We start from the raw sequence: 12274 nt of genomic DNA, 5'->3' as shown, positions 1-12274 counted from the left end.
GAGCAGTGGGCTGGTGCTGATCTCTCAGGCTGGAGGGCTGAGGTGCTGTCTGGGTGCTGGAGTGTGGGTTGAGAGCAGGGGACAGCCTCAGGGCCACTAAGCAGAGTGATCCAGGCTCCGAGATCATGCCTACTGCTTCCCAGCAGCATGCAGTCCTCTAGTAACCCTGAAGAGTGGTTATTCTGCTCCTGGCAGCAGCCCAGCCTTCATCCCCACCTGTCTGCTGGAGCTGTGGGCATTTTCAGTATCGAGATGCAAAAGCGGATGGCATCAGAAAGCCTAAGTTCCCCATTATGGGAATCATTGGAAAATAACTAGGAAAATTCCACAAATCAGAGAAGTCCCCAATAAACCACATCCTCATGTTGTTCCTGGCACGATTCTCACCAGCCCAAGCATCGTGCGAACAGCTCGGCCTCTCCAAACACCCTTCATGACCCCATCTGAAACTGAGCTCCACAAAGGAAGCACGGCTCACGCTATCAGGAAGCTCTCTACTTGCTCGTTCACTCTCTTATCACAGCACTTCCCCATGCTCCAAGTTGGGAGAATTCTGAACTTGAGCACAACCATGCTCTGCTTCCCTTTCCTCCCCACCCCAGCCATGGGCAGCAGCTGCATGATCTGGTCACACAAAGCAAAGCCTACGCTGTCAAGGCAGCGTGTGGACGGATTTCAGCACCTTGGAGGCAGGCAACCCTGCTTTGTTGGGTTGGCAAATCCCCTTCCCCACAGTGACAGAATCCTGCTGTGATACCACCCCCCAGGTGCCAGCCTGGAGGTGACACGGGGTCAGCAGGTATCTCAGCACCTGCAGCCTGGCACCAGAGCCCTTCACTGTGAGGTCAACCCAAAGAGGCCCTTCACTTTTCATTGGGGATCTGTCTTCTCTCCATTCTTCATGCCCTGAGCTCCCAACAACACTACAGACTTCTTTAAGGGGGCAGATTTACAGCTCTCAAAGCGTCTACTGTCGGCTGATCCCACAGGCTCCTTGCTCTGTTGTCATGCTGAGCTTTGACGTCCTTTCTGTTTGATGCTATTTTGTGCCACGTAGCTGTGACCTCAGTTCTTAGAAGAGCCGTGCCCTGCTGGCTCCCCTCTGCCTTTTGATAACAGGAACTCTGAAAGGCTGCCCTACATCATTGCAGGCTTCTGGACATTGCGTGACCACATCGCTTCCTTTAGAGAAATCTTGCCCAAGTTTCTTCATTGCATGCATTTCCCTTTTCTGAAACTGAGTGAGAAATCACTGGACATTTCAAACATTGAGATGATGAAGGGTTGGGGCACAGAGCTCACTGGTGGGCAGCTCTCAGTGGAGATCAGAGCCCAGCTCAACCCTACGTAGAGCTCAGCTCCCCATCTTTCTCCCAGGCTCCCCTGCAGAGTGCTCCCAAGGAGTCCCAGCCCTCGCTGATGTGTCCTGTGTGGGGACTTGGGGATGCTCACAGATGCTGCCCTGTGGTGAGCATGTCCCCTCAAGCATGGTGGAAAGGGGAAGCAGTGCTCAGGGCCATGTCAGCCTCCCCTGGGCCATGCTACCACAGAAGAAACCTCCTGGGCCTCGTTGTACTAATGGGGGCACTGAGGCAGTCAGTGAAAGGCCCGATGAGGTGTTAGCCACATGGCAGCCATGTGCTCAGCACTGGGACTGCCCTGTCCTGTCCCGTAAACATTCCACCCCACCTCTCTGCGGGATGCTGGGATCAGATGCCTCCTCCCTTCCCAGGATTGCTCCCAGCAGCAGGGAACCAGCCAGGGCTGCAGCCTCTGCCCTGCAGATGATCCACATCCCAATGACCCCAGACCATGACTCCTTCCCTGGGTAAGCACAGGCTGCAGAGGACACAGCAGCTCAGTGCATGGCTTCCTGTGTGTGGCTCTCTGTCCAAGCTGATCCAACCAGCAGGACCCTCAGTGCCTTCCCAGCCCATTGACCGCTGCCCATCCCCACAGGGCTCTGCTGCTGCTTCTCTTCCCTGAATTGGCAGCTGCACTGCTGCCCTTGGGTTTATAGGTAGGAAGAGGAGGGCACATCAGCCTGAGGCAGTGACCTATCTCCTAGGTGAGCAACCTGTCTCGCTCTGAAGGTCAGGTGCCTGCTGTGGCTGGAGGTAGGACAAAGTGTAGGTACCCCTCCTTGAAGACGGTGAAATGACAAGGCTGCGAAACAAGGGAGCTCAATCAGCACCTTTTAATTAATATGCATCATAAATAAAGAAATAAATAAAGGCGAGACACCTCGTTCTAACAGGGAAATACAAATTAAATATGGTGCAACGTCCGCTAAGCGATGTACAAGCAGGAGGTAACCTTGCAAGACCAGGGCCCCTCGCCATGGGGAAGCCAGCCCAGGCATGACACCATGAGCAGCACCCGCCTGGCCAAGGCACCAAATACTGGCACGGACTTTCGCTAACACTGTCACCCACCCAGCAGCAGGTGAGGATCCCCACACCACCCCAAGAGCATGGCAAGGCAGGGACTGACTGACATTGCCTCTGCTGAGGAGCCCTAGGCTCCCAGCAGCCCCTTGTGTTCGCACACAACACTTATCCCCCAAACTCACACCACGGGGAGCATTTCCTATCCCCATCTCCCCCGCTGTTCCTGCTGGGAGCGCGGCCCCCAAACCCCAAAAGCATCCCATCCCTAGCCCTGTCAGGGACCCTGCCCTCACCCCCGCCTTCCCTCCCCTCCCACTTCCCTCTGCTGAGCACCCCAGGGTATCCGAGGCAACCTGCTCAGCATGGAGGGCACATCCCCACATCACCTATCTCTGCACAGGGTGGCACTACCTCACCTGGACCTACATCACACTGAACATCCACGTGCCTTCCTCACAACCCCACACACCCTCACTCTGCACACACACACACACACACACACACACCCCTTCCCTCCCATGGCCGAGGCCGGGCAGCGTTGGCAGTGCACGGTGCTCCCACCCCAATACACAGGGGTGCTGGAGGCTGCACGGCCACCGCTGGGAGGGACCATCCTCCTGCACCCTGCAGCGTGAAACTGAGCCAGTGCTGCTCTGGCAGGGATTGCTTCGATTCCTGCTACATACAAACCCACCACCTATGGGTGCTGGAGATGGCGTGGGGTGGAGGGGGTTCTAACGGTCCCTGGTGTGGCTGCATGCATGGCAATGCCTGGCAATACGAGGTACAGCTTGCAGAAGGCTCCATGGGCCAGTTTGGCCTTTGGCAGCTGCACAAGGAGGAGCAAGAAGGAACCACCTATGGTTACTGTATTCTGTAATGGCAAGAAAGGTAAGAAACTAGCAAGAAGCTGTGTTTGCTTCTCTGGGCATCCCCAGAGGAGCCTCAGCAGCCCGCGGTACTGTGCTTGGCCTCTCAGTCACGTCAATAGTCCTCGTCCTCCGGGTGGGTCACGTACATGATGGGCACGAGTCCCTTCTCAGAGCCGAGACTGCACTGCAGCCAGTCACCATCCACCTTGGAGATGACCTTCAGGATATCCCCTTTGTTGAAGCTCAGCTGTCCCTCCTCGGTGGCAATGTGATGGCAAAGAGCTTTCACCTCACTGTGGGGAAAAGGGAGGGAGAAAGGGTGAGATCCTCACAGCATGCTCACCCCACTGGAGTCCAGGGACCACAGTAGGGCCAGAAACATACCCTGCTTCCCTCCCCTCTGCCACAACAAGCAGAGCTATGACAATTTCATCCTTTTATGGCCCCAGCCACGTGCCTCCACTCACCAGGGAGGGTTGGCACACAGCCCCCGGACTGGCTGCGGTGCAGGTGACACTTCAGGACGCTCTGGCTGGGGGGGTTCTGGCTCAGGGGCTGTTTCTCGCCACATGCTTGCTCCAACCTGAGCCACCAGCTGGAACACAGACTTGTCCAGGCTCAGCCAGCCGGAGGGCAGCCTGCGAGGATGAGACAGAAGCAGGTTATTGTGAGGAAGACAGTGTCTCATGGTAATGTCATGCCTTAGGAATCTGGACCATGCACTGCAGTCCCCTGGCTTCTTCCTTTCCAGGGGACCCAGAAGCCCCTAGACACATCAGGTGTGAAGGATTTCTCTATTCACACATTAACTTTATGTGTCACCATGGTGTAGCCTAGCAGAAGGCTATCTGCCTGACTCCCAACCACACTGCTGCAGCTCCAGCTTAACCAGCCCCTCCAGCCTCAAGCCACCCGTGTCCCTACCTGTTAGGTTGCCTGGGCTCTTTCTGCACCTTTCTGGACCCAAACAAGTGTCCCCACTTGATGGGCTGGCTGCCCTCTGACGCACTGGCACTGCTATCTTCTTGGGGGGCTGCTGCTGCTGCTGCCGCTGCCACTTTCAGTTGAGTCCCCGTCTCTTTCTCCTTGCTGCGCTTCAGCTCTGTAACCACTGAGTCTGGGGGACTGCCCATCCAGAAGGGCCAGCTCCGTTCCTTCACCTCTTCACTGCCTGGTACATGCTGGGGCTTCTCCAGGGGCTCTTCTACAGTTTCAGGATTTGGCCTCCTGGCAGCCTTGTGCTTCTCCTCCAAGCTGCCCTCAGCAATGTGGCATGCTTCTGCTCCCTCCACTACCCCTTCACGCGGCGGTGGTGTCTCGTGGGACTCGGCTGAACCAGGCACGCCACTCAAAGCCTTCTTCTTTTCATAACGGATGAACTTTGAGCCTTCAGTTGAGCCCTCGATGTAAATCTGAGAGCTCTGCATGAGCTGGTACCACCAGCCCGCCTGCTTGTCCTTCTTCCCCTCCCATGTGCTCTCTCGCACCTTCCTCCGTTCTTCCTCTCTGTCCCCATCTGCACAGGAGGCCCCCACTCCCTTGACCCTCTCACTTGCAGCTCGCTCAGGGCTGTGGCCTGGTGACATGCCACCACCCCCACCATCCACTTTGCATGCTTCAGGGGCAGTGCTGCAGCCATCGGGATCCTCGCTGCTGCCTCGCGTGCGCATCAGCTGCAGGGTGGAGTGTGCAGAAAGCAGCAGGTCCTGCTTCACGCGCAGCAGCTCCTTTTGCTGCTGCTGCTCTTTGCCCATCTGCATCAGGTGGTGCTCAAAAAGGAGGTCCAGGTTGAAGGGCAGCAGGGAGAGAGGCTGCAGCAGAAGCAGGAGCTCCTCGAAAAGAGGCTGGCACACGCTGTGAGACAGGCATAAGAAGCCCACCGGTTGGTAGTGTGCCAGGATGATATCTGTGGGGCAAGAGACACGGATTAGATGAGAGGCCCTCGAGACTTTGCCAAGCCATCAAGAAGCTACTGAGCAAAGGAGCTGAACACTGGTTTCTGATCACAGTTGTGTCTGCAGTGTGAGGAGCAATACTGGGTCAGGGAGCACTGGGCAAACCGGTTAATATCCTGCTTCCTGCAGCCACTACCTGTCTGCCAGGTGACCCACTGGAACAGCAGGGCTGTCAGAGTAGGGTGCAAACAACAAGCACCAAAGAGAGTCAGCACACTAAGAATCTCTACTCCTACCTCCTGGATATGAATGTGAAACTGCAGATCTGGACGAGTACCAGTATCCTACAGGGAGAGAGGTGCTGGGGACTGCAAAATGCAGCCTTTCCAAGGATCTGGCAGGGCTCAGCTGTGGATCCTAACAGAACATGGACTAGTATTTATATCTCAAACAATCATCCTACATTTCTTTTGGCCACTTCACCTTTGTCCTACCACTAGCTTTATTGTCAGCCATCATTCTGAAGACAGAGTTTGGAACAGGATTTCTGTACATTTGCCTGCAGTGAGAGAACAAATATGCACTGCAGACAGGACTTGTAGCTTATCTGCATACCCCGTGCCTAGCCTTCAGCAACTTGGCAGCCCTACATCACACTTCAGTTCTTAATGTGACTTGAACCAGACTAACCCAGAAGATTTGCAAGGGTGGTATTCTGCTGCAGAAAACCAGGGCAGTTTCTCTTGCTACAGTGCTCAGTACAAAAGCTACTGATCCAAAGAGAGGCGCTGACTGCACACACACAGACCTGAACAGTGTTTGCTGTCAGCCCCCAAACCTGACAGAAAATACTGCACTGGAGTTAACGCCTAGGCTGAGCATGCACTGAGCCAGCAGCACTCTCAGGGCATTGAGCGTGTCAAGGGTTTCTGCCTCACTGTGCACTTAGCACTTAGTTATGCTGCTTCTAGGCATCAGGCATGTGCATTATCTACACACTTCAGAAACACTTCTGGTTGGGAAAAAAACACACAAACAAAACACTAAACAAAAAAAAAAAGTCCCAAACAACAGACATATGAAGGAAAACCTGCTTTTTGTTAGACAGAAGGTTTTCCTTTCTATTTCCCATGCTTGAAGTGTTTCAGGTAAGTGCTTGCATCTCCAGCCCTACAAAGCTCTCAGGCACTGGGCAGGGGACACAGACATTGGTGGGGGCTAGACTGATCTCTTGAGGGTAGGACTGAGTGATCTGTATTGCAGCTGACAGCCTTGTGTACCAGCTGCAACAGGAAAGGACACAGTTATCAGACTCTCCACAGCTCAGGTGGAGGAATCTGCATAGAGCTTTGACTTCCAACTCTCTCCCTTTAACTAGGCATCCCTCCAGCAACAACTACACCAGGACTGCATACAGTATAATCTTTCAGCTCAGAGCAGAAGGGAGCAGCACAGGCTGAGAGACCAGCAGGAGACAAACATGACACAGAGCTCAGGTCTCTGATGCATAACGTGCAGAATTTGGTCCTTTCTATAGCGCACAGCCTCTTACCTTCATGGTTGTAGAGGTGGTTGAACCAGAATTCCAAGGAACGGATACTGTAGAAAGAGCACACAGTCAGGGAAGGAGAGAAAAAGCAAAAATTAACTCATCCCCTTCATCCTTGCTGTTCTAGAAGTGTGGCTGGAAAAAGGCACACAGCATAGCCCTGGAACATTAGGACTTATAGAAAAGGTCTCACTTCCATCAGCACTCACTGACCACACAGCCTGTAAGGGCTCCATTCTATTTGCTTTACAATGAGACCCTGTGCAACTGTAACATCTAACAGCCAGGCTTCCAGCAAGCTTCCACGCCAATTATCTCCTACACCTTTGGCAAAGTTAAGTTTTATGAGAAGCACTCATAAAGGAGAGACAAACCAACTACAAATACAAGATTGTTGTTCAAGCTTGGCCCAAAATATGCTGGTAACCTGCACCAAGAACTGGGCAAGCCTGGCTAGGATGAGCAGGGCAAAGCTTGCTCCTAGGAGTCCCCCCCTTTTGGAGACATTAGGGACTCTACTGTCAGTGTTAAAGGTCATCCTTATCACTGCATAGGAGTGAGGAAATAGTATCCTGATAGGGCTCATCATGTCATAGGCACAGAGATGGAACTCTACTGCGTTCTCTCTTTAAAACTGAGTGTAACGTGTACACTTCTCATCCAGCCTTTAAGGATCAGACTTGAGTCCCATACCAGGGCTTTCAGAGAGTTGTGCATTGGCATTCACTGCAACCACAGGAAGCAGTGACACTGGATTTTCAGGATCAATTATGCATAATTTATGTTTATCCCTATGTGAAGCTTGACAGACTCTCTGCACCTAACCTTTCAGGGCCAGAACAAGATGACAATGTTATTCAGTGGGCTACAGCCAGCTCACCTCAGCCTCAGCCTAGTTAGAATAAGTTTTAATCTCTTTGGAGTTCCCTGAGGCTCACAGCTTCTAACTTCTCTCATGAAAACCTTGGAGAGCTGCCACCCAGGTTTCCTAAATCTTTCCATTGGCAACTCTGCCTGTTTATAGTCAAGGAGCAGCACCTGCTGCCAGCCCTGGACAGTGCTGTGCAGCCTGCTTACTTGAGGAGGCCGAAGATGAACGCGTTGAACCTCATGGTGTGGTTGGTGAGCTCCGTGTACTGGCTGATCTTGCTATATAGGCTGTTCAGCAACTTGGTAGAGGGGCCTATGATAAAAAAATGTGAAATACTGAGATTTGTTGTGGTTAACAAAGTCAAAATAGCATCATGAGAAATAGCATTCAGGCAAAGACCTAAGGTGTCTGACCTCCCATGCCTGTACTGCCTGCCTCCCATACCCAGACAGCTCTCCACCAGTCATCAGGATAAGTTCACTCCATTCCTACATTCCAGTGCTACATAGGAGATGGGTCCTTCTAAGGCTCTCACTCCAAAACTTTTAGAGTTTCAATGAACAAAAGTGCTTCAGGAATGCCTCCCACATTTCAGGCATAATCATGGTCTCTAGCTCAGAATCATCACGCAAAAAGAGTACTGTGGGGATGGGGCATGGATTATAATTTGGGGTATCTGCCATCAGAGATAATCCTAGAGCTAGAGATCTGCCACAGACAGTGCAGGATGCTTCCTAGCCCTGGATGTAAGCTCTTCTTTATGCAGAAATCAGTGTGGACCTGCCATCTCTAAGTTCAGAACGGAGTCTTTCTGGATGGTTGCCACTGCCAAAATCCAGGGTACAGACTGATACTAGCAGAGGGTGCAGGTGTCATGGGCATACCTGGGGGCAACAAGCAGTATTAGCACATCTTCTTACATACTAGGTTAGTATACCTGCAGCTGTGCAGGGCTAAAGATGAAGGTTTAGAAACAACCTGGAAACTCAGTGAGGGGAAAGGAAACTCTTTTTTATTTTGTCCACTTCTCTTACCTAGTTGGGTGGATGCTTCTACCACGCTCCAGGGGATGTTTCTCCTCTGGCCAATGATCATGTCCAGAACATAGGCCTTGAGCCCATCACTCAGGATGTCCCGGACAGCTGGGCACAGGTATTTCAGTATGAGATGCCCCACGTTGGGGCTCACGGAGCTGTTCCCGAGTTTGGCCTAAGGGAGAAAAGACAACAAAGAGAGGGCTGGTAATGGCTCTGCATGGTAAAAACATATGCAAACAGTCTGCGCCCATCTGCCTACTACAGACACCCAAGAGGCAATATCCAGGCCATGATGAAGTTCAGCCAGCTCCTTGAACAGGAGCTTTTCCCTCACCCCTGCTGCCTCAGACACCAATTCTAGGTTGCACTCTGCAAGGTCTGGCCTAGGCTGGGACGAAGCAACAGCTTGGGAAAAGAATATCTCAGCTCAGAAAGAGGATGTTCTAGTTAGAAGGGATGCCCAGTTCCCCCCAAGGGCATAACAAGGCTACAGCTGGAGGAAGGAAAGAGATGGGGCTTTTTCTGCTGCCATAGAAGATTTTCATGTTGCTATTTTAGAAATAGGAAGTAGCAAACTTCCAGCACCAAGGGGTTAAGGAACACTTAACAGTGACAAGCTGAGCTATAATTCCTGAGGATTACTATAAATAAACAGAGTGAGGGCAAAAGAGCTGGACAGAACTGAAGATGAGGTGAAAAAGCATCTGAGAGCCCAGCCTCCGCAGAGTGGGGATATATTCTGCTGCATGCAATCCTTTAGCTGCCAAAGGTCAATCCAAAGACGTCAGCCCTGGACCTTGCACATACTGGTGGTCCCAGGCAGTTGTGTTCAGGGCACAGATTTTACCAGCTGAGCTGGAATTACACTGGCCAGTTGGCATGGGTCCACAAAGGTCCTGAACTCAGATTGAACTTTTTCATCAGGAATAATCCTGCCAGATCCACTGAACATCAGAGTGTCAGGGATGTGTGCTGCCTTTTGACAGGTGAATGCTCAGCCCTTGACATGCTGACAGATAAGGAAAACTCAGACCAAACCACAGTGCTGTCCAGCAGGTAAAGTAATGAACTAATATTGCCATTGTTTCCCAAAGCAACGCAGCATGTACAGGAAAATCACAGTGAAGTTTTCATAAACCAGAAATCTAACCAGCTCCAGTTACACTGCACAGCAATCTCTGCATCAGTGACAGCTGTAATTAGGGACAATTACCTTTGGCTCTGTGATAAGACTGAATGAGCTTGGAACCTGTCCTAGTCAGGTTTTTTCTTGGGGATGGCACTCCAGGGCAGTTGTAATCTCCAAACAGTCACACTGCTGCCCCTGAGTCCCTGCAACTCAAGGAGACTATTCTGCTTTGAAAGGAGGCAGCACAAACAATGCTAAGTATCACAGGAGAGAAAAGATTTTAGGAACAAACAAGCAACTTTGTTCTGCCTGTGTTATTCCAGAAATGGAAGATGAGAGAGACACAAGCAAAGACAATCAGTCCCATGAGCATCCTAGATACAGTCTGATGCTAGTGAGTTTGTGGTAATGGCCGTAGGGAAAGACCGTCTGCCCTAGATGGGCAATGACTAATGCTTTTTTTATTATTATGAAGCCCTGTCATATATCAAAGGATTGGGAACACTGTGCTATGCTCTCAGATGTCAGAACAGAATCAGAGGATGGGTGGAGTAGGCAGACATAACTCTCCACTGTATGAGAAAAAAGAGCTGGGGTACTGCATCTTACCAGAAATCCAGATAGCTTGGTATTTTCTCTCTCCTTAAGGACCACAAGTAAGTACATAAGTGTCCTGATTTCAGCTGTGGCAGTTATTTTTTTCCTTTAGAATGTCTGGCATGACACTATGTTTTGGCTTTGGGAGAAAATCAATGCCAATAACATACTGATGTTTTAGTTGTTGCTGAGCAGTGTTGCACAGAGCCAAGGATGTTTCAATTTCTTATGATGCCCTGCCAGCAAAGGGGCTGAAGACGGAGCTGGGAGGGGACAGAATCAGGACAGCTGACTCAAACTGGCCAAAGGAATATTTCATACTACATGACATCATGCAAATAAATTTTAAAACTAAAGACAGTTGACAGTTGCTGCTCAGGAACTGGCTGGGCACTGGTCAGCAGGTGATGAGCAGTTGCATTGTGCATCACCTGTTTTGTAAATATATATATGATTTCCATTAATATTATTTTCCATTTCTCTTCCTTTTCTGCCTTAGTAAACCTTAGTGATTATCTCTTTACCTCAACCCATTAGTTCTACTTTGAATATTTTTTTTTCATCTTTTCCCCTTAGTTCTCTCCCCATCCCAGTGGTGGAGGGGAATGAGTGAACAACTGTGGTACTCAGCTGCCTGCTGGGTTGAAACACAACAGTAAGAAACACCCTGAGTAGAGTAATTTATTTAGTACTCCCTGCTAATGCCTACAGCTAATTTCAACTCAGGAACTACCTAAGGTAGACATGCTTCCTATGTGCTTAGTAGACATCAGTGAAGTTCTCTTCCCTTCATTTTTCCAGTCTTCCTCCAAAACTATGTAATTGTCTAGCATCCCTAACATCACGGAGCAAGAACTGTCACACATTTACTGTCTGCTGCATTATGTACCATCAACTATTTTTTGTTCTGTTGTTGTTGCTACTAGCTTTATATGATGGCCCTCGATTTTTGAACTGGAAGAGAATGGAGAAACAGCCTTTTTCCATCCTCTCCCTTTCACTAATGATGGTAAAAAGCTGTAAGAAAAACAAGACCTACCTTCACCCCTGGATCCCTGCTGGTTCCAAAGTGAGCCACAATCAAGTCAACGGCAGTGTTGATTGCCTTCACCAGACCTAGAGGGAAATACAGAGTCAGAGCTGCCTGAGGGGCTTCTGGGATAGACTCAGACCAAACATTTGACAAAGGAATCAGGCATTAGACATGGCATTTCCAGGCCATGTCAGCACAGATCCCCTCACTGCCAAAAACATGCAGAGCCTGTCCTAAGTCCTCAGAAAATCTATAGCTGCTGCTTCCAGCACTCATATATCAGCCTGACAGTTCAACGATTTTCAGAAGGGGCTGAAGGACAAGACACCCTGTCAATATTCCCACAGCATATGGAAACATCACCTCCACATACCACTTCTTGAGGGACCAGAGATGGGCTCTGAGGCAACAGCAGGGCAGAAACAACATATTTAGCAGCTACATAATGATGATCAATAACAAGCCAGTGGAGGATAATCTGACATCTGCATCACCATGATGCAAGACTAATAGTGGAATTGTGAAGCTGCCATCTAGCAATCACCAGCACACAACTGGTAAAGGCATGGGAATCCCTCATTTCTGACATGAAACAGAGGCAGCTGTCAGCAGCCATCATGATCACATCTTGACCTGCTTTGAAATCCTTTCTCCCACCCTGTTATATAAGCTATATTCACCTTTAGGACCCAAAAGACATTTTACCTAACTGATTAAAGCTCAGGCTAGCTCATCTGCAACACCACACAGATCCTCAGGTCTACCTCTGTATACTGAAATGGGATGGCAGCATGCTGTGCCATAGGTTCATGCTCCTGTGCCAGCCTGCTCTCTTTACACTTTCTTGTGGTTCCTTCTTGTCATACTTCCTGGAACAAGTAGATGACAAGCATTTTTTAGC

The 12274-nt window shown here is 50.4% G+C and overlaps 1 protein-coding gene across 5 annotated transcripts in view; it reads right to left on the bottom strand.

Annotated features, from left to right (window-relative positions):
- Positions 1-2182: 2182 nt before the first annotated feature.
- Positions 2183-12274, bottom strand: part of RUSC2 (RUN and SH3 domain containing 2) — a 53254-nt gene continuing 43162 nt past the window's right edge. For all 5 annotated transcript variants that reach the window (XM_065740056.1, XM_065740055.1, XM_065740058.1 and 2 more), the window contains 7 exons: positions 11380-11456; positions 8612-8786; positions 7784-7889; positions 6710-6756; positions 4187-5168; positions 3730-3900; positions 2183-3555 (listed from right to left, as the gene is read on the bottom strand). In XM_065740056.1, the coding sequence (XP_065596128.1) occupies positions 3375-3555; positions 3730-3900; positions 4187-5168; positions 6710-6756; positions 7784-7889; positions 8612-8786; positions 11380-11456 (1739 nt within the window). In that variant the 3' untranslated portion in view covers positions 2183-3374. The remainder of the gene's footprint in view (positions 3556-3729; positions 3901-4186; positions 5169-6709; positions 6757-7783; positions 7890-8611; positions 8787-11379; positions 11457-12274) is intronic.

This window comes from Cyrtonyx montezumae, unplaced genomic scaffold (assembly GCF_038088225.1).
Source record: "Cyrtonyx montezumae isolate F1298 unplaced genomic scaffold, pur_monq_1.0 scaffold_25, whole genome shotgun sequence".
NCBI lineage: Eukaryota > Metazoa > Chordata > Aves > Galliformes > Odontophoridae > Cyrtonyx > Cyrtonyx montezumae.
The sequence above is the reverse complement of the archived record's forward strand: the minus strand, read 5'-3'. Positions and strand labels throughout refer to the sequence as shown.